The 22,201-nt window shown below is 30.7% G+C and overlaps 2 protein-coding genes across 2 annotated transcripts in view; one reads left to right on the top strand and one right to left on the bottom strand.

The window, feature by feature from the left end:
- Positions 1–312: 312 nt before the first annotated feature.
- LOC145322917 (uncharacterized) lies at positions 313–2,978 on the top strand. The gene is made up of 5 exons (XM_080165277.1): positions 313–385; positions 815–884; positions 1,154–1,213; positions 1,803–1,860; positions 2,736–2,978. Exons 1-5 carry the CDS (start codon positions 328–330, stop codon positions 2,805–2,807), a joined length of 318 nt encoding a protein of 105 aa, XP_080021403.1. The 5' UTR covers positions 313–327; the 3' UTR covers positions 2,808–2,978.
- Positions 2,979–4,124: 1,146 nt separating this feature from the next.
- LOC145322916 (uncharacterized) overlaps positions 4,125–22,201 on the bottom strand; it is a 50,842-nt gene continuing 32,765 nt past the window's right edge. Inside the window, exons 8-15 of the mRNA XM_080165276.1 lie at positions 17,253–17,363; positions 16,680–16,787; positions 16,080–16,366; positions 15,256–15,569; positions 13,948–14,082; positions 7,972–8,130; positions 7,456–7,574; positions 4,125–5,959 (exon numbers count right to left, since the gene is read on the bottom strand). Coding sequence (XP_080021402.1) covers positions 5,878–5,959; positions 7,456–7,574; positions 7,972–8,130; positions 13,948–14,082; positions 15,256–15,569; positions 16,080–16,366; positions 16,680–16,787; positions 17,253–17,363 — 1,315 coding nt within the window. The 3' untranslated portion in view covers positions 4,125–5,877. The remainder of the gene's footprint in view (positions 5,960–7,455; positions 7,575–7,971; positions 8,131–13,947; positions 14,083–15,255; positions 15,570–16,079; positions 16,367–16,679; positions 16,788–17,252; positions 17,364–22,201) is intronic.

The following is a 22,201-nucleotide window of genomic DNA, read 5'->3' as shown; positions in this document are numbered from 1 at the left end:
TCTCTACATTAATGCATAGTCTGTTCATTCGTAACGGATAGCTCTTAACTTTAATTTAGACAAGTTATAATTATCCATGTGATTTCAACAATGATTTCTGTAGCAGTCCGGTACAATTTAGAAAGTGTAGCACCTCTATAATCATTACCAGAAAGTCCATATCATCTATGTAAAAATATAAAGTCTTAGCATGTATGTTTGCGCTTTCATAAAGCACCTAATGTTTGTTATTTGTCATTCTAAGTTAATGTTCGTTAATCTTACTTTCTGTTTTGTTAACCTTTGCATTTATGGATGTTGTCATACTTGTTTAGACTTTAAACCAAGATGGGAGGAGCAGTGAGCTATAGTTTGAATGAAACAAAGAAAAAGAAACAAAATGAAGGAATAAAGTTGAAAATACGAAAATAAATCTTTATTCCACCCAAATATGATAAACAACAGTATAATTTACTTGATGATGTTGTATTTTGTACTGACCAATCAAGATTTTAAAATTATGAAGTTTATTCATAAACCTTTGGGTACCATTATAATTACATTCCAATGAACTTCCTCCAACACGACAATAAGTTTGTTTGCTTGAAGCGAAAAAACGTGAAGAAAAAAACCTTTGTTACTTTTTTATCAAAGCTTAGATGATGATTAAAACTAGTTTTGTCCAAACTTTTCAACCAATATTCTTAATATGCAGAGGGGGTAACTGTTTATCATCATTATGATTATTGCCTTTGAGGTCAGCCGTTTGGCAGATAATAATCTTATAATTATAGAAATACATCTATTCAGTATTTTTGACTTTTCTAAATTGAAGATATGGAGTATGTGGATTTTGACAGAAAGTTGACAAAGAAAAGTTTTTTCACCAAGAAAAAATCTTTCAAGTAAGACAATCTTCTAGTAACGCAGCTACACTATAAATAAGGCATACCTGTATGACCGTCAGTTTGTCTAGCTTAATAGACAATATTAAGTGCTTCCTATTTTACAAAGAATATTGCTCTTTATACGTTCACACACACTAAACGCATTAACTCGCTTTTACTGTTTCTGAGCCAACAACGTTCACTTTATATTCAAATTTTTATCATTGACAATTTGGGAGAGAATAATCTACTTCCAATTGACCTATCCCTGTATGTTATTTATTTAGATGCCATGCTGGTATGATTGAGCATGGGATGGGTTTTAAGGATCCTAGCTGGCAAGAAAGGTAGATATATGATGTCACAGTTTGCCTGTCTGTCCGGCTTTCTGGTATCATAGGTCATGGGATTTGGGTTTAAGGATGCTAGTTGACTAGAAAGGTTAGGTTTATAAAGATGAAGTAATATAATGCCTGAGTCTACCTGTTTGATTTGATTGACCATGGGTTGGGTTTACAGGTTTCTACCTGGTAATAAAGGTTAGATTTGCATAATATTTAGATGTATGATGTATTTCTGTCCAACTTTCTAGCATGACAGAGCATAGTATAGTCAAGAAATAAAAAATCAACCATATTTATATTTAGCTACCAACTGTTATATTAGAATTGTTGAGTTTCTTAATCTATTTTAATTTACAAAAGTATCAGAAAAACTATTAGAAAATAATATTTATCATCAATTGTCATATCCCTTCATTCCCTGATTTATTTTCAGAGGCTATGGCGACACTGACAAGAGTAACAGAAAATTCATGAGAAAATAATATATGTCATTCATTGTCCTATCTCTCTGTCCTTTCTTTTTATTGTGACAAAATTCTTGAGAACAATAATATTTTATTATCCATTGACCAATCTTTGTTTTTATTTTCAGAGGTTATGGCGACACTGACAAAAGTAACAGAAAATTCATGAGAAAAAAGTTTGAGGAATTTGATTATTAAACTTTTTGTTAATAAAAAACTTAAACACAGGATCTTAATGTTCAACATTAATGTAGATGTTGTAAATAAATCACACAATATGATTGTCTTTAGTTGAGTAAATTCCAAAGAATTTATATTTAATATCCGAAAATGAACAAAGGAGTTCTTTAAGTTAACAGTCTTGGACGGACAGACAATTTCAGTTTTGTGTTATAGAGTGGCTTAACTAAATCTCATAAATCTTATTTTAATAAGAAGAAAACTATTTCTTTTCATGAAAGTTACTTTATTAAACTTTCAAATGCAATTTGCTATCATGAATCAAAGTATACAAAATACAAATTTACTTAATAGTAAAGTTTCCAGTTGGGGACCCCAACTCTTCCTAAAAAATTAAAATATTTATCTAGTGAAGATAAATTTAAATGGATTTTTTATCTTGGATCTTACACCAGATTATCCTGTACTCTGAATAAGCTGAAACTTATAGCTGGCTAAAATAACAATCCGCCACCTCTAATCAATACTTTCCCTTTTTACTGGATGGACGAACTAACCACTAAATGATATTAGTGTTAGCAATCTAAATTAACAATTTTTCCCTATTCATAATATCCACGTATAGTACATACATCCATTGAAATCAGGGGCTGGGATTTGGCCAATCAATTCCAGTTGAAATTACACAAAATTATAGGTATATTATATTGGCGTAAAACTTTTTTGTGTGTAACTGAAGGTAAGTGGGTAAGAAGGGGGGGGGGAGAAATAAGGGAAGAAGGTTAAGGGGAAATTTTCACTTAGAATTGATTGTCAGAATCTTTTTCCCTTGTCCCTGATCGAAATCTAGTACAATAATCAAATAGAACCATATATAGGAAATACATTTGCAGACCTGGGACGAACCAAAGAGAACCCCTCTGGAACAAGTGTATAAACCAATTTCTATTTGATACAGCGTACGTTATCTTCTGCATATGTATCAAATAATTTCATTGCTTTAGTTGTAATTTCTTTGTCTAAACTTTACAAAATATATTAAAAATTTTCTCTTTATATTTATAAAATGTGTATTTTGATTTGTATATGATATGTTTATAACACAATAAAGTATAATAATTTTCGCAATAGTATTTTTACTAACTTTAAATTCTAACATCTGAAAAGGGCAAATTTTCTGGAGACCTGGTCATTGTTATCAACTACACTTAGCATTTTCGTATTTTAATAAGAAAAAAATAAGTTATTCCAACATTTTATTAAAGTCAAGATATCTTTTAGCTCTTTTCCTGGGTAACCCAGCAAGGTTGATGGTGTACTTAAATTAAAAGATATTCGAAACAATAATAATTAATTACCAGTTAAAAGTCAGTTTAGAATATTAAAGAGGAAAGATAAGAGGATGAGTTGAATGTCGTCTTAGCAAGTATTCACTTAAATTTTTGATTATTGATAATTGGAATCCAGAAGAATTTCAATAATTTTATCATCCCTAAAAGATCGGGCCATCGACTAGTCCTAAGTCCTTAACGGTCGGGCCCCTTTCCAGACCTTAATCGGTCCTAAGAGAGCTAAAGTGCTCAACTTTTACTTAGCAACCCTTGTTTTTAGGTCCTTTTTACTTTAAACTTTAAAAGGCTGTTGTTTTCTTATTTTTCCTTATTAGATATCTCAAAACATAAATTTCGGCGGCGTCAGATGTACTTGGTAGCTGCCAGCCGCCGCAGACGGGTCAAAAATTGCGATCACAGAAGAATGGAGACCAGGATCAATAGGACCTGCATGATCATACGTGAAACCTAAACACTTTTATTTTATATGAGGATGTACTACTATAGGACATTTTATAATTTATAAACTGCTTTGTTTAAGTCACACAGAAAATGAGATAGAAAAAAAAATTTCGACTACAAACCCTTGTATGTAGGTCCTTTTTAACATTAAGACACCCGTAAATCTCCGTTCCTGTTGAGAGATATGAATACTCTTGTGTGGTTTTCTATTTTATGTAGAAAATGTAGCTTAGAATCTCGCCAACCACTGCACTGTAAAGTTTGATTTAAGGTTTATGAATAATATTTTTGGAACGGTACCTTCATCCTGTCAAGATAAATATTTTGTTTCAAACCAAAATTAAAAATTCGATTAATTGTCTTAATTGTCTCAGAAGACTAAAGGGGCGTAGCCTTTAGTGATAATAATAACGCTGTTCTTGTAATGACTTTATAAGTAGCTTTGCTATATTTATAAAACAAAACAATTAACGCATCTGGGATTTTAATTTTTATTTGAATCTGTTTTTTTCGAATACTGAATATTATTTATATCCAGGGTTGGGCAACCGCACCTTACATGTGACTAGGCTGCTGAGCCCTGATTATATCTACAAATAAAAATCAGTTTACTAGCGCGGGCATACAATACAAAAATTTGAACTAATACAGAATAGAAATAAATATTAAAGAATGGGTACCAAACACTGCTGCCAAGTCAGGCGCTTGTATATAGATGCCCATAGTTTTACTGAATTAAATAATTAACTAAAAACAACATTTAAATGCTGAATATGAACAAAAGACTTAAGCCAGTGTCAAAAACAGTTTTTGTTCTAAAAATTTAGTCTGAAAACCAAAGGCTATTTATAATTATGTTTTTTGTTTGATTTTTGACTTTGGCTAAAATCTAAAAATTTACCGGGACAAAATGCGTTTTTAATACCGGGTTCCAGTTTCGAGTTATTTTTTTTCGCCAGGTTGATATTTTTTCAATACACCGGTTTTTAGGTCAGAAAAAAAGGGGCAGGTTTGGGGTGATTTTGGATTTTTTTAATTTTGCTGCAAAAATACCCAAAAAAATTTAAAATGATAAATCTCCAAAAAATTCACCTCCTTTCTTCAATTAAAAATTAGACTATACTTTTAGATTTTGGAAAATTTAACTAAACATTTTAAATAATTAATATACAATTTTTACATAAATACAATACAAATGTATTTATAAAGAAAAAAAGTAAAAAAGAATACTTTAGATTTAAATTAGAAAAATTTAAGTAAATTAGGCTAGATGTTAAATAAAATATCTTTAATTTTTTTTATATTCAAATTATTAAAGAGATAGATTTTTAAATATTTAGAAGTATTAGTGATATTAAAATATATATTTCTTTTATGATTATGGGTTTTTTGATGAGAAATTTAATGGACCAAAAAGCAACCCCAATCCCATTTAAAACTGATTGGATGTTATTAATACTTAAGTCACAATGTCATTAGCATATGATGTTTTGTCAATGACTTAAGCTTAAAAAAAGGGTGGGATGGGGAGGGTTTAGAGGTCCATTTTCCAATTAAGGGAAATTTTGTATTGATAGTGATCGAATGTTTATGAATGAGAGATAATGTATGAAATGATTTGATTATGTAGATATATATAATATATATGGGTGTGTTATATGTTTCCAAATTTACTCAGAGGCGTGCTTTAGGGGTATATCCCCCCCCCCCACCTAAGTTAAACCCCTGAAAAATCTGTACACGTCTCTGATATAAAGTGATGTGTCCTATATAATACAGCTTTTTTAATCTTGTAATATATGTGTGAATTTATTCAACCTATGATATGTTTTTTTTCCAAAATGAATGGGGTTAAGATCAAAGTGGTTATGAATATGGGTGAAAATTGACCAAAACTAGTTAAAAAGACACATATATTACATGATTTCAACTGTTTAGAAAGCTGAATTTTATAGCCTTATTCTCAGATATAGATTGGGTTAAATAGTTTCAAAAACTTTTTTAAAAATAAATAAAAAAGAAACAAATATAAAAAAAAGATATGGCACTTACATAATCATTATTTAGACAAAATGTGTTGTATTTTTGCATCTTAATGTACAAGTACAAGAAATAATATAAATTCTTTAACTAGCCAAAAAGTTTAGGAAAAATAATTAACCTTCAAGTGCCATATCATTAAAAAAAAGTAACTATTCAGATTCACAAAGGGTCGGAATATTTTTAAAAACTAAATTTTTCTTGCAACAGTAGATTTTTTCCGCCCGACCAGTCCAAGGTTCCCTTTAGTACTCATTTTTTCAGCTTCATACCTAAAAATAAGATAAAGATAAATATAGGTGGAGAGAGAGAGAGGGGACAATGGACATTTTGACAGTAGTCCCGAAAGTTTTATGATAACGTTTTATTATTCGTTAGCTTAACAACTTTGAGGACTTTTGATTAGTTTGTTTATTAAATAGGATACAACCACTAACTGTAATATACAGAAGGGGTAATTTAAAGTATTAACCTTGGAAATGTACATCAATTTATTGGCCATTATCTTATCCCTCAGCTGACTATCTTAATTAGCTGCCGAGAAAATTAAATTATTTGTTTTCTAGTGCACGAACTGACTGACGGACAGACGGACAGACAGAAAATAAAGTAAATCATTTGGTATTTCTAAGGCTTAGAACAGGTGGCGATTATTTTTTGTTGCCTTTAGAATTTTATTATTATTTTAAAGGAGGCAGCTTGTAGTGCCTATAAAAATGACATGACATGACAATGACATGGCCAGTGCCAGGCAATATACATTTTAATTGACCAATGGTAGGCCAGTTTAACGTCATTTTTATAGGCTTCAATTTAAAAATCAAAAAAATAAAAACTTTTTTTTAAAATATCACGAAACCTTTTTTTGGGAGTGGGGACAAAACACCTAATTTAAAAATACCTAATTTAAAAATGCCTAATTTTATAAATGTCTAATGTGACAAAACACCTAATTTATAAATACCTAATTTAAAAATGTCTAATTTAAAAATACCTAATTTTTAAAATGCCTAATGTAACAAAACACATAATTTTAAAAATGCCTAATTTTATAAACACCTAACTATAAATACCTAAGTTTAAAAATACCTAATTTTAAAATACCTAATTTAAAAAAACCTAATTTTAAGCATATCTTAAAACTGTTGTTGAATATATTAAACCGGCGGCTACGCCCCCTAGAGTCCTCTAAGAGTGATTGCAGTGCAAAGGGGAATTCAATAAGTCTGGGGGGGGGGGGGGTCAGGGAGTTACAACCCCCCTCCAAAATTTCAAAATATAGTTTGATATAGAAAACTGGACGGACTGACCCTAATTATAGAAAAGCTTCGCTTTTAAAATAAAATTTTATGATTAGTTTGTGGCACCTCACATGACATGAGAAATAAATTAATTAGTAAAATCAAAGGTTGAAGGACAAAGAAAATGAATTTTAATTTTTATTGGTTTCTTCTCTAACCTAAGAAGCCGTAGCGTCGCTTTCTTGGGGGGTGATAGTTGACCTGACCATTTTAGTATTATAGGTATTTTTAGTTAGGCATTTTTAGTTAGGCGTTTTTAAATTAGGCATTTATAAATTAGGCATTTATAAATTAGGTGTTTTTAACGTAGGTGTTTTTAACATTAGGTATTTTTAAACTTAGGTGTTTTTAGTTAGGCATTTTTAAATTAGGTGTTTTGTCCCCACTCCTTTTTTTGTGTATATTAACAAAACTACAAGAACATGTAAATCCACAAGTAGCGGAGTAAAAAAAACAAATAATCGTACCTGTTCCCCCCCTTCTTAAGACACTCTGTGTGTTTATCGCATGAGTCTGGTGCTACCAGTGAAATTGCCTCCTCAAAAAGATCTGGGTTCTCCTTCTCGATAGTTTTCCATTTGGAGTCCTGAAATATAAAAAAGGATAATTTTGTTTATCATCATTGAATTTTTACTCCATTGTATTGTTCCTTGTGATTCACGATTTTACTGCAGTTTGATTATTTATAAATAAAGAAAATCAATTATGCGACATTTTAAAAATAGTTTCAGACGTGTTTAACTTTCATACCTTAAATTTACAGGCAGTCAGGCAGGCGGACAGACAAACAGAAAACCGACAAACAAAAAGACAGACATAGAATAAAAGACATACAAAAAATTAGACAAACAGACAGATAGACATACAGAAAGAAATACAAGACATACCTAAAACGTCATACGTCCCACAAAGCAACTATAGAACCCATCTTTAACGTCTTTAGTATAGCGGCGATATAACGGCGGGAAACGGCGGTAATTTACCTTCATAATGTACGAGTGATTATCGCCGCAGTAGGTGAGGGCGGCCTTCTTGAGGTCCTTGCAGCCGTAGGAGGCGGACAACAGCAGGATGTCGGACACGTTGACGGGGGAGAGGATCTCCACCAGGTGCTTCTCACAGTGCTGCTTCAGCCCGGGTAGCTGAAATAGAGAAATAATAGGTTAAAACCTGCTATTGATCAACAAGGGGATTATTTGGGGGATGGGGTTTTACCTATCCTAAAAATAGCATCAAAATATTTTCGACTGAACTATATTCTAGTCGCTTCGCTCCTTGTCTCTTAAAGTGGTGTGGGATATCGGAAATAGCCAAAAACCATCCTAAGACATTTATAAATCTTTCCTAAAAAGTACAACATATTCGGCCCAGCAATTTTAAAGTTTGTTAGCTTTTACTTTCATAATCACCCCTTGCCTAATATTTTACTGTACAACACTTTATTTTTCTTGCTATTGCTGCGCTTTTTATGCACGTGTCTGCGTGCAGATAATTCATTTGCAGACAGTAAAAAACCTATTTACTTTAATCGGCAGCAATAAAACAAATATGGCCGTCGGCATAAGAAAATATGCTTTGCTTGGATAGACAAACAGATTTTTGTTTCTCATATTCATTCGAATCCGGTGGATAGGAACCGGTTCTCATCCATACGAAAAAACTATGTCTAGCATCGTATTATATCCAGCTTTCTACGAATATAGAAATGTACAATCATAAGATTAAAACTAGTTTTTTTAGCCGGTGACTTCGTCACCTCGGGGCTAAAAAAACTAGTTTTAATCTCATAATTGTACATTCTATATCCGCGGAAAGCCGTTTATAATACGATGCGAGAAATAACTATTAAATCATTTTTGTTTCTGGTTATTTTAGGTTTTAACTGGTTCAATTCAGGGATTAAAGGATATGGCAATGGACAATAAATTAATCTTCTCTATCTATTATTATAGTCTACGATTTTAAGAGTTAAGACAATTGCCGATAAAATGATGTATGTCCTCAATGCTAATACACAAAATTACCCCTTTTGTAGATTATAATTAGTGGTTGAAACGTTTAAACACTCAACTTAATGAACCAGCCGATTAACATCCATTAAAAGTTCCCAAAGGTGTTGAGCAAACGAATTAGAAAACATAGTAATAAAACTTTTGGGACTAGTGTAATATATGGCCCATTGTCACCTCCCTCCCTGACCTTCAATAGTTTGGGGGGGAAACGGGTTTTAGATATTTTTTTATGCGCTATTGTTCTTTCCCTCCCGGATAAAAGCCTAAGTAATAATAGTCTTAAACTATTATTAGATACAGAGTTAAAGGGATAAGTCAATCAGCAAAAATTTAATCTTTTCTTATATCAAAAAGAATATACTTTAGGCTTTTGTGTTTTCTTTAAAATTTTATTGTTGTTATTATCATCAATGTAATATTTTAAGAGGAAATGGACTATGGTACCCAAGGTTTTAAAAACAAATATCTTATTGGTTGGCTTAAAAACTTTGAATGTGACTATTTGATTCCAAACTTTTTGATCTACAAAAAAGGTAATTTTGCTAGGGAATATCCATTAGGAATATCCATATATTTATCTCTATGTCTTTTCCCTTAAGATCCCCTGAGACAAATTGGGGAAAGTTTAATTTATCTTTCATTTATTTATCCCTGAAACCATATGACATTGGAAGGAAGTTTCCAATTATAGAAAACTTAGAAAAACCAATGGAAATTTTTCTCATATTTTTCAAACGATTAAAACTTTTACACTAAAAATGAGTCATAGAGTAGGAAGAGTAGATTGGGGGAAAGAAAGGGTTGTAAATTTGGAAAATGACTCAAAACTTTTATTAAAAAATGATTCATAGAAAGTAAGAATCCAAAGGGATAAGACAATAGCCAATAAATTGATGGTTATCCCCAATGATGATACACAAAATACTTGTAAATTACAATTAGTGGTTGAAACGTTTGGACACTCAACTTAATGAACCAACCAATAACAATTAAATTATAGTCCCCAAAGTTGAATAAGAATAAGAAAATATTATTATAAAACTTTGGGGACTAGCATAATAAACAGCCTAATGCTCGCTGCATAGAAAGATTTTAGAATAGTTATTTCTCGTATCGTATTATAAACGGCTTTCCGCGGATATAGAATGTACAATTATAAGATTAAAACTAGTTTTTTTAGCCCCGTGGTGCCGAAGGCACCGGCTAAAAAAAACTAGTTTTAATCTTATGATTGTACATTTCTATATTCGTAGAAAACTGGATATAATACGATGCTAGACATAGTTTTTTCGTATTCATGAGAACCGGTTCCTATCCACCGGATTCAAATGAATACGAGAATAATTATTTTCATTTGAACCATTATTAAAAAGGTTTTAAAGAAAAGATGATGATTATTTTCATAATTTAATCAACTTAATTATGTTTATTTACATCTAATTAAATCAAGAAAAAATAATTTTTGTGGAATTTTATTATTAAAGTCTAAGGCGTAAAAATGTGATTAAAAAGAGGCCTTAAAAAGATCTCTCTCTTTTTCTATTATTATTTGTTTTGTGTGTGTTTGTTTGTGTGCCTGTCTGTCTGTCTGTATTTCTCCATTATTTTATTGGTTAATTCTCTTTAACTATTCCATTCTATATCAATGGAAAATTTTTTTAGTAGCGAAGCTACTCTATAAAGTAAGGGTCTGATGTATCCTTAGTTTTAAGCAGCGTAGCTTTTCTATATTAGGATGTTTTCTTCCGTACGTCCGTCTGTCAGACTTAGTGATAACTTTTAAATTTGTACTCTCATTGCTTTTTTTTATATTAAAAATTATATTTTTTGAATTATGGGAAATTTGTGTTTTATTTACTTTTACTTTTTTTTTGCTTTATAGATTAATCTTTATAAGTTTGAAGAAAAATAGCAGGGATAAAGGGAAAAGGCATAAGATGACAGATATATTTTTATTTTTAAAATTGTATTACTAGTACCATGTAAAGAGAGCAAGGAAAGGGATGTAGAATAATTTATTTTCATTGTTCTATCCCTCAATATTAATCATAAAAAATGGCTTTTCCAAAACAATTGATTACAAATATATATAATTGTTATTACATCATAGAAAGTATTTGGAACAATCCTGAATTGTAATCATCCCCCCCCCCCCCCCCCCACTTTTACTCTTGTATTAGTAGCGGGACAAAATGTCTCAAAAATCAGCCATGTGACGTCATAAAAATGAGGGAGATGAGAGGAGAAGTGTGAAAGAAAACCCCTAAAAAAGAGATGAGTAATCCCTCTTTTTAATGACGTCACATGGCTGATATTTGAGACACTTTGTCCCACTACCTTGTATTATCCTATGGCAATGATTTTAGAGTTGCAAACCCTTTCCAGATTATACTTAATTGTCATAGTAGTCCTATTAGAAAGTTTAAAAACGATAGAACGGATTTATAACAACAAAAAATCCAAATGGACGAATGGACTGACGGAATTAAGGACAGATTCTTAATGAAGAATAGTTATTTCTATCATCGTATTATAAACAGCTTTCCGGAGATATAAAATGTACAATTTTAAGATTAAAACCAGTTTTTTAGCCCCGAGATGCCGAAGGCACTGGCTATAAAACTGGTTTTAATCTTATAATTGTACATTTTTATATTCATAGAAAGCTGGAAATAATACGATGCTATACATAGTTTTTTCGTTCCTATCCACCGGATTCGAATGAATATGAGAAAAACTTTGATACTTTTATTAAGAAGGATATAAATATCTTTATAGGTAAATAGAGAAATCTAAACTTTGCTTGATGTCATTAAGCGTCATCACTCTTATATATCCTTACAATCGATATATTATAACTTGGATATTACATCATATTTTCATATCCTTATAATAAATTAACAGGGTGTTTGTCTGTGTGTACAGAAGGATCTCGCTAACCGCTGAACCGACATTGTTATCCTTTACATAGTGGCTTCTCATAAATCCTAGGAAAGTTTATAACTATTTGGGGGGAGGGTACCACCAACCTCCCAAGAGAAATCGCATCTAGAAAAATACCCGCTTTTTTACTTTTTCTTTTTAAATCTAAAAAAAATAAAATAGGTTGTCGAATTCAACTCCCACCTCCTTAAGTGCTCCTAGAGGCCTCTAGGTGGCGTAGTAATAAAGTAATACTCGCAGCATGCTAAAAAAAGACACCCTCAACCCCTCCTCTCCTACAGTATGAACGAACTGACCAATAAATGAGGTCCTTATAGCAACCTTAATTGGTACAACTTTTCCGATGTCAATATATCCAAGTATTATACATCCATTATCATTACTCATTCTCTTGCTCTCAAATATTTTATATTTGTTTGTACTATTAGAAACCATTCATTAATTCTCAACATTCAGGGATCTTAGGGGATAAGACAATGGATGATTAATCGATGTAAACCCCCAGGTAGGATGATCAAAATTAGCCTTTTGAGATTGGCTGAAGTGTTTGGACAATATTAGTTTGTACAATCAAATGATGATATAAAAAGTCCCCAAAGTTCTCATATTCGTTTTACTACCCCCCCCCCCCCCCAACCTTTTTTATACAAATCTAAGCCCCTAGAGGACAGAGACAACACGGCAAGTTTTGCAAATAGGATTAAATATAGAAAATATTATGGAAATGTTGGTGCTATTTTTAGATTTTTAAATATCATAGTTCTATTTTTAAAACTATTTATCGATCTTTATATAAGAGAGATATAAATTTATGTCTGCATGTTCGTTTGACCGTCTGTCCGCCCGTCTATTAGAGGCAGCGTTGAGGAGCCGAAGCCGGGAGCCGCCATATTTTGCTGAAGCCGGAGCTGTAATTTTCGTTAAAAAACGGCTCCGGCTCCGGACTAGATAGATAAAGAGATTTTTTATAAATTATAATTTGGTAACTCTGTTTTTTAATGTGCAAATGCCCCTTTCAAGTTTTTCAAGTCCATTTTTATTAAAAATTTAACTTTTAAAACCTTCAAAAGTCAAAAATAAAAATAATAATAAAAAAATATGTCGAGTTTTTCTTGATTTTATGTCGGAGCCGGAGCCGGAGCTGGAGCCAGAGCCGTATTTCCAGACACGGCTCCGCGGAGCCGGAGCCGCGCCAAAATCAAACGGCTCCGCCACGCTGATTAGAGGAATATAGCTTAACTCTCAAACATGGAATTCTCTGGATTTAATAATGTTTAGTGTTCTATAAAGGGTTAAAAATTACAATAATTTTATTATTTTATTTATATTATATCATAAATATATTTAGAAAATTTAGCATTGTGCAAAAATGCAAAAAAATAATAATAAAAAATATATTTTAAGTTGAAATTGGTTTATACCAGAAAAAATTCCTTTTTGTTGATAACTTAATTTTTGAAGAATTTTTTATTGCAAAATAATCAATAAATTTATATTTAGAATTCTGAAATATTTTATTTAGCAGCGGCTACGCCCCTAGAGGTCTCTAGGGACACAAAAATAATGGGGAAGGGGGGGGGGGAGGGAGTTGTAGACACCTTCAGTAGTAGTTTTTGAAATTATATTTTCTTGAGGGGGGATATCTTTTTCTACAGATTTCTTTTTTTTGTCACAAAATAATTCTAAACCTTCCCTGGACCTATAAAAAGCTTCACTGTGAAGGAGAACCATATATGTACCTCTATGACAAACGTACCTTTATGACAAATGTTTTTATGACAAACATACCTTTATGACAAATGTTTTTATGACAAATGTACCTTTATGACAAATATATTTTTATGACAAATGTTTTTATGACAAACGTACCTTTATGACATATGAATTTATGACAAAAATTACTGAGCCCGGTTCAGTAGTTAGCACTACGTACAAGCAAACATCCTGTTACTTTAAATAATGCCAAAGCCAACAAATTATGGTGATTATGGCATTGCAACTAACCTTATATTTATCCGATGCGGCCAGCAGGGTTTGGGAGAATGCCTCGACATTGTGACTGCTGTCCGTGTAGATATACTTGAGTAGTTCCTCCACAGTGTCCCCGGGTAGGTCGTCTATCACAAGTTTGCGCCGGTCCTAAACAACAAAAGGGGTTATTTTGTGTATGCTCATTGGGAATGTACATAATTTATAAACTCTGATAAAGTGCTCTGATCACAGCTGGCAATCAAAATGCAACACCCCCCCCCTGCCCCTCCACTAAATCCCTTCTACTGGATGAACGAACTAAAAAATAAATGAGGCCTATATTAGCAAGCTAAATTGACGTCAAATTTTAAATAAAAAATTGATGTACACGACCACTTACTAAAAACAAAATTACCCAGTCTGTATATAAAAATTAAAGGTTATATTGCTTGGACACACCTTGTTTGAACCAACCAATCAAGATGTAATAAAAGTATTCAATATTTTTTTAGCCAATTAATGAGAGATTATGAGCATAAAACTTTCAGACCATTATATTTAACTCAATTAAAACATGATTTTTTATAAGCTATCTTTATACTTTTAAAACGTTTGTAGCTTTTAATTGTATAATCCTTATAAAATGAACTAATAAAAAGAAGATGAATAACAAAATTGAAAGATTTGATAACATGCTGAAAACGTGACAATTTTCGATAAACAAAAACGAAGAAAAATTTAAAGTCTACTTTTAAAACATGTTAAAAGTACTAAATTAGTTTTATATAACTTAGTTTTACTTAAGTCTTAATTATATAGGATCTTATATTTGTATACAATAAGCTTCTTAAGAAAACAATGGTATAACTCTCTCCCAAAGTGCCCATTGAGCACTTAAACCCCCAAACTTAGTTTTATGATTTTAGTGATAAAAGTGGTAGGTTTTTGATTAATTACTATAACCCCTGCAGAAGTCATTACAATACTAGACCTATGCCTAAAGTGCCAAAACCCAGCAGGACTATCAAGTGCCCAATATAACCTAAACTGAGTAGCTGGACAAAGTGTCTAAAAAAACAGCCTTGTGTCATCATAAAATGAGAAATTATCCATCTCTTTTTCAGGGGGTTTCTTTCCAATTTCTCCTCTCATTTTCCTTATTTTTATGGCGTCACATGGCTGATTTTAGAAACACTTTGTCCATCTACCTAAACTAACGCAATAAACAAACAATAAAACCTAGCATCCCCATATTTGCAACTTGTATCAAATTAATCAAAATTAAGAGGGGAGGGGGGTTTCTATGATCGACTAGGATAATTGAGTAGTAAAAAAAGTCACCTGGGATTCTTTTCTCATTCGTTGGTCTGCAAACATTTCATCCCTTGAGTCTTTCCTCTCCAACTCCTTGACACTGCTATGCACACTGCTCTCGCTAGCCACACTTTCTGCCGCTGTAGCAATAATTTCATCATCTACAACCTTCTTCTCCACCGCTGATGGTTCATTTGATTGCACAACCTTTTCCTTCTCCGGCTCATTTTGATTTATGTTATTTTCTTGTTGTTCTAATTTAGAATTGGTTTCTAGATCTTTTTGGATTTCATGGTTTTCTTTGGTGTCGTCTTGGCTTTCATTTATTTCCTCTGCTTCACCTGAAATTAGTATCCTTATGTAAAAGTAACAAGATGTCTATCTGTCTATGTTTCTTCATGAATCAAATATTAAGGCCTCTAGGGGCGTTGCCGCTATGCAAAAGTGTATAATAAAAATAAAACCTATTAGATTTTGCATTAAGAACGATAAGACAAAGGCAATTCAATCAAAGGGTTGTAATCTAATAGTAAATGTGCAGTTGTTACCAGAAAGGAAGGGGACAATAAGCTGTTTATTACACTAGTTCCCAAAGTTTCTTATTCGTTGGCTTTCCAACTTCGGGGACTTTTAATGAATTTTGATTGGCTGATTCATTAAGTTGAATTTTTAAATGTTTCAACCAATAATTGCAATCCACAGAAGAGTGAATTTTGTACATCATCATTGGGGATGTATATCATTTATCGGCCATTGTCTTATCCCTTTAGGTCACACTTAAGTTTTGTCCGTCTGTCTGTTCCTTTGTGTATGTATGTCCGTCCGTTAGTCGTTCAAAGTAGGTAGCTTACCGTCAGTCTCCTGTATGTTATCCAGCTTGCGGACCACTGTGTCCAGGTCCTCCAGGAGCCGGATGTCCCGCGAGGTAGACGAGGAATGACTAGACTCCTGGATGGGAACCAGTTTCTCCGGGTCCGGATTGTTGGCGGGGTCCATAGACGTGGCTGCTGCTGTAGCGGCTGCGGATTCAGAGCGGTCATCGCAGATGCCGCCGTGGCTGCACAGGTCCATTCTGGCAAGGAGATCGGCGAACACTGGCGATCTGGCCGCCAGAATGTTCTTGTGCACCAGAAATTTCCTGAAGACACAAAAAAAAACGATTAGGCCCATTAGTAGCGAAGAGGTTTGAAAGGATTATTAAATCAAAGATATAGAGAATGATAAATATAGCAATAGATAAAAAGAAAGAATGAATGAAAATGCAGAGATAGATCAAGTGAAACATTGAGAGTGAAAAAGAAAGAACGAGAGAAAGAATGGTAGAGATAAAGATAGAGAGAAATAGATATAAAAAAGAAGCTAGATAGAGTTAGATGGATAATCTGTTTATATAACATTATAACATATTACGTAGAAGCGCAGCTACTCTATAATAAGTCTGTATGTCTCACCTTTCTCCGGCTTCCAGTATAAGATCCGAGGATTTTTCGTCGTTTATTAGAGATTTTAGGTCAGAGGACAGGGAGTGGTTAGCCTCCTCCTCGCGAATTATTGATAATCTATAAAAAAAATTAGTTAGCCCCTCGTTTCAGAGTGATTTTTAGATCTTATGGCCACCAAACCCGTCACATATAAAGGGATCATAAAGGTGCATAAAATTAGGGATACATTACCAATACATTACCAAATTGCGCCTTATGTAGATTAAAATTATTGGTTGAATCGTTCAGACATTATTTATTTTTGATAAATCAATCAAAATTAAGTAAAAGTACCCAAAGAATTGAATCTATAGAATAAGATTACGCAGTTAGAAAACTTTGGGTCTCCGTCCACTTTATAATATTGTGGATATTTGTCCTAGGAGTTACTGTAATAATATATATTTTTAAGATAATAGGACAATTCCATTATCTAAAATTGTTAAATAAACCAACTATACTGATTATAGAGTTCCTTATCACAGGAAACCTCTTGCAAAGTTTAAAATTGAACCGACGATTTTAAAAATTTTAAAAACTCACCTGACAAATAGTATAATATCACCAGCGCTGTTGACATGTTTCTCATTCATAGCTATGTTCTTATATCCAACTGATTGTAATTTGTCTATGGTTTCTTGTTTCAGTGTTACCCTAGGTATAATATTATTAATCTATGTTTATGTTCTTATATCCAACTAATTATAATTTGTCTATGGTTTCTTGTTTCAGTGTTACCCTAGGTATAATATTATTAATCTATGTTTATGTTCTTATATCCAACTGATTGTAATTTGTCTATGGTTTCTTGTTTCAGAGTTACCCTAGGTATAATATTATTAATCTATGTTTATATTATTATATCCAACTAATTGTAATTTGTCTATGGTTTCTTGTTTCAGAGTTACCCTAGGTATAATATTATTATTCAATGTTTATGTTCTTATATCCAACTGATTGTAATTTGTCTATGGTTTCTTGTTTCAGTGTTACCCTAGGTATAATATTATTATTCTATGTTTATGTTCTTATATCCAACTGATTGTAATTTGTCTATGGTTTCTTGTTTCAGTGTTACCCTAGGTATAATATTATTAATCTATGTTTATATTCTTATATCCAACTAATTATAATTTGTCTATGGTTTCTTGTTTCAGTGTTACCCTAGGTATAATATTATTAATCTATGTTTATGTTCTTATATCCAACTGATTGTAATTTGTCTATGGTTTCTTGTTTCAGAGTTACCCTAGGTATAATATTATTAATCTATGTTTATATTATTATATCCAACTAATTGTAATTTGTCTATGGTTTCTTGTTTCAGAGTTACCCTAGGTATAATATTATTATTCAATGTTTATGTTCTTATATCCAACTGATTGTAATTTGTCTATGGTTTCTTGTTTCAGTGTTACCCTAGGTATAATATTATTATTCTATGTTTATGTTCTTATATCCAACTGATTGTAATTTGTCTATGGTTTCTTGTTTCAGTGTTACCCTAGGTATAATATTATTAATCTATGTTTATATTCTTATATCCAACTAATTATAATTTGTCTATGGTTTCTTGTTTCAGTGTTACCCTAGGTATAATATTATTAATCTATGTTTATATTCTTATATCCGACTAATTATAATTTGTCTATGGTTTCTTGTTTCAGTGTTACCCTAGGTATAATATAATTAATCTATGTTTATATTATTATATCCAACTATATTATAATTTGTCTATGGTTTCTTGTTTCAGTGTTACCCTAGGTATAATATTATTAATCTATGTTTATATTCTTATATCCGACTAATTATAATTTGTCTATGGTTTCTTGTTTCAGTGTTACCCTAGGTATAATATTATTAATCTATGTTTATATTCTTATATCCGACTAATTATAATTTGTCTATGGTTTCTTGTTTCAGTGTTACCCTAGGTATAATATTATTAATCTATGTTTATATTCTTATATCCAACTGATTGTAATTTGTCTATGGTTTCTTGTTTCAGTGTTACCCTAGGTATAATATTATTAATCTATGTTTATATTCTTATATCCGACTAATTATAATTTGTCTATGGTTTCTTGTTTCAGTGTTACCCTAGGTATAATATTATTAATCTATGTTTATATTCTTATATCCGACTAATTATAATTTGTCTATGGTTTCTTGTTTCAGTGTTACCCTAGGTATAATATTATTAATCTATGTTTATATTCTTATATCCGACTAATTATAATTTGTCTATGGTTTCTTGTTTCAGTGTTACCCTAGGTATGATATTATTAATCTATGTTTATATTATTATATCCAACTAATTGTAATTTGTCTATGGTTTCTTGTTTCAGAGTTACCCTAGGTATAATATTATTATTCTATGTTTATGTTCTTATATCCAACTGATTGTAATTTGTCTATGGTTTCTTGTTTCAGTGTTACCCTAGGTATAATATTATTATTCTATGTTTATGTTCTTATATCCAACTGATTGTAATTTGTCTATGGTTTCTTGTTTCAGTGTTACCCTAGGTATAATATTATTAATCTATGTTTATATTCTTATATCCAACTAATTATAATTTGTCTATGGTTTCTTGTTTCAATGTTACCCTAGGTATAATATTATTAATCTATGTTTATATTCTTATATCCGACTAATTATAATTTGTCTATGGTTTCTTGTTTCAGTGTTACCCTAGGTATAATATAATTAATCTATGTTTATATTCTTATATCCAACTATATTATAATTTGTCTATGGTTTCTTGTTTCAGTTTTACCCTAGGTATAATATTATTAATCTATGTTTATATTCTTATATCCGACTAATTATAATTTGTCTATGGTTTCTTGTTTCAGTGTTACCCTAGGTATAATATTATTAATCTATGTTTATATTCTTATATCCGACTAATTATAATTTGTCTATGGTTTCTTGTTTCAGTGTTACCCTAGGTATGATATTATTAATCTATGTTTATATTATTATATCCAACTAATTGTAATTTGTCTATGGTTTCTTGTTTCAGAGTTACCCTAGGTATAATATTATTATTCTATGTTTATGTTCTTATATCCAACTGATTGTAATTTGTCTATGGTTTCTTGTTTCAGTGTTACCCTAGGTATAATATTATTATTCTATGTTTATGTTCTTATATCCAACTGATTGTAATTTGTCTATGGTTTCATGTTTCAGTGTTACCCTAGGTATAATATTATTAATCTATGTTTATATTCTTATATCCAACTAATTATAATTTGTCTATGGTTTCTTATTTCAGTGTTACCCTAGGTATAATATTATTAATCTATGTTTATATTCTTATATCCGACTAATTATAATTTGTCTATGGTTTCTTGTTTCAGTGTTACCCTAGGTATAATATAATTAATCTATGTTTATATTCTTATATCCAACTATATTATAATTTGTCTATGGTTTCTTGTTTCAGTGTTTATATTCTTATATCCGACTAATTATAATTTGTCTATGGTTTCTTGTTTCAGTGTTACCCTAGGTATAATATTATTAATCTATGTTTATATTCTTATATCCGACTAATTATAATTTGTCTATGGTTTCTTGTTTCAGTGTTACCCTAGGTATAATATTATTAATCTATGTTTATATTCTTATATCCGACTAATTATAATTTGTCTATGGTTTCTTGTTTCAGTGTTACCCTAGGTATAATATTATTAATCTATGTTTATATTCTTATATCCGACTAATTATAATTTGTCTATGGTTTCTTGTTTCAGTGTTACCCTAGGTATAATATTATTAATCTATGTTTATATTCTTATATCCGACTAATTATAATTTGTCTATGGTTTCTTGTTTCAGTGTTACCCTAGGTATAATATTATTAATCTATGTTTATATTCTTATATCCAACTAATTATAATTTGTCTATGGTTTCTTATTTCAGTGTTACCCTAGGTATAATATTATTAATCTATGTTTATATTCTTATATCCGACTAATTATAATTTGTCTATGGTTTCTTGTTTCAGTGTTACCCTAGGTATAATATTATTAATCTATGTTTATATTCTTATATCCAACTGATTGTAATTTGTCTATGGTTTCTTGTTTCAGTGTTACCCTAGGTATAATATTATTAATCTATGTTTATATTCTTATATCCAACTGATTATAATTTGTCTATGGTTTCTTATTTCAGTGTTACCCTAGGTATAATATAATTAATCTATGTTTATATTCTTATATCCAACTGATTGTAATTTGTCTATGGTTTCTTGTTTCAGTGTTACCCTAGGTATAATATTATTAATCTATGTTTATATTCTTATATCCGACTAATTATAATTTGTCTATGGTTTCTTGTTTCAGTGTTACCCTAGGTATAATATTATTAATCTATGTTTATATTCTTATATTCAACTATATTATAATTTGTCTATAGTTTCTTGTTTCAGTGTTACCCTAGGTATAATATTATTAATCTATGTTTATATTCTTATATCCAACTAATTATAATTTGTCTATGGTTTCTTGTTTCAGTGTTACCCTAGTATAATATTATTAATCTATGTTTATATTCTTATATCCAACTATATTATAATTTGTCTATGGTTTCTTGTTTCAGTGTTGCCCTAGGTATAATATTATTAATCTATGTTTATATTCTTATATCCGACTAATTATAATTTGTCTATGGTTTCTTGTTTCAGTGTTACCCTAGGTATAATATTATTAATCTATGTTTATGTTCTTATATCCAACTGATTGTAATTTGTCTATGGTTTCTTGTTTCAGTGTTACCCTAGGTATAATATTATTAATCTATGTTTATATTCTTATATCCAACTGATTATAATTTGTCTATGGTTTCTTGTTTCAGTGTTACCCTAGGTATAATATTATTAATCTATGTTTATATTCTTATATCCAACTGATTGTAATTTGTCTATGGTTTCTTGTTTCAGTGTTACCCTAGGTATAATATTATTAATCTATGTTTATATTCTTATATCCGACTAATTATAATTTGTCTATGGTTTCTTGTTTCAGTGTTACCCTAGGTATAATATTATTAATCTATGTTTATATTCTTATATCCAACTATATTATAATTTGTCTATGGTTTCTTGTTTCAGTGTTGCCCTAGGTATAATATTATTATTCTATGTTTATGTTCTTATATCCAACTGATTGTAATTTGTCTATGGTTTCTTGTTTCAGTGTTACCCTAGGTATAATATTATTATTCTATGTTTATGTTCTTATATCTAACTGATTGTAATTTGTCTATGGTTTCTTGTTTCAGTGTTACCCTAGGTATAATATTATTAATCTATGTTTATATTCTTATATCCAACTAATTATAATTTGTCTATGGTTTCTTGTTTCAGTGTTACCCTAGGTATAATATTATTAATCTATGTTTATATTCTTATATCCGACTAATTATAATTTGTCTATGGTTTCTTGTTTCAGTGTTACCCTAGGTATAATATTATTA

Source organism: Acartia tonsa, chromosome 6, assembly GCF_053477335.1.
Source record: "Acartia tonsa isolate MP-2025a chromosome 6, ASM5347733v1, whole genome shotgun sequence".
Lineage (NCBI taxonomy): Eukaryota > Metazoa > Arthropoda > Copepoda > Calanoida > Acartiidae > Acartia > Acartia tonsa.
The sequence above is the reverse complement of the archived record's forward strand: the minus strand, read 5'-3'. Positions and strand labels throughout refer to the sequence as shown.

What these genes read in the sequence shown, in the direction of transcription:
- LOC145322917 (XM_080165277.1), top strand. Translation starts at nt 328, where the DNA reads ATGGGAGGAGCAGTGAGCTATAGTTTGAATGAAACAAAGAAAAAGAAA. An exon ending in ACCAAGAAAAAATCTTTCAA is followed by an intron (nt 885 to 1,153) that starts GTAAGACAATCT and finishes TTATTTATTTAG; the next exon opens with ATGCCATGCTGGTATGATTG. An exon ending in GATCCTAGCTGGCAAGAAAG is followed by an intron (nt 1,214 to 1,802) that starts GTAGATATATGA and finishes TTTTATTTTCAG; the next exon opens with AGGTTATGGCGACACTGACA.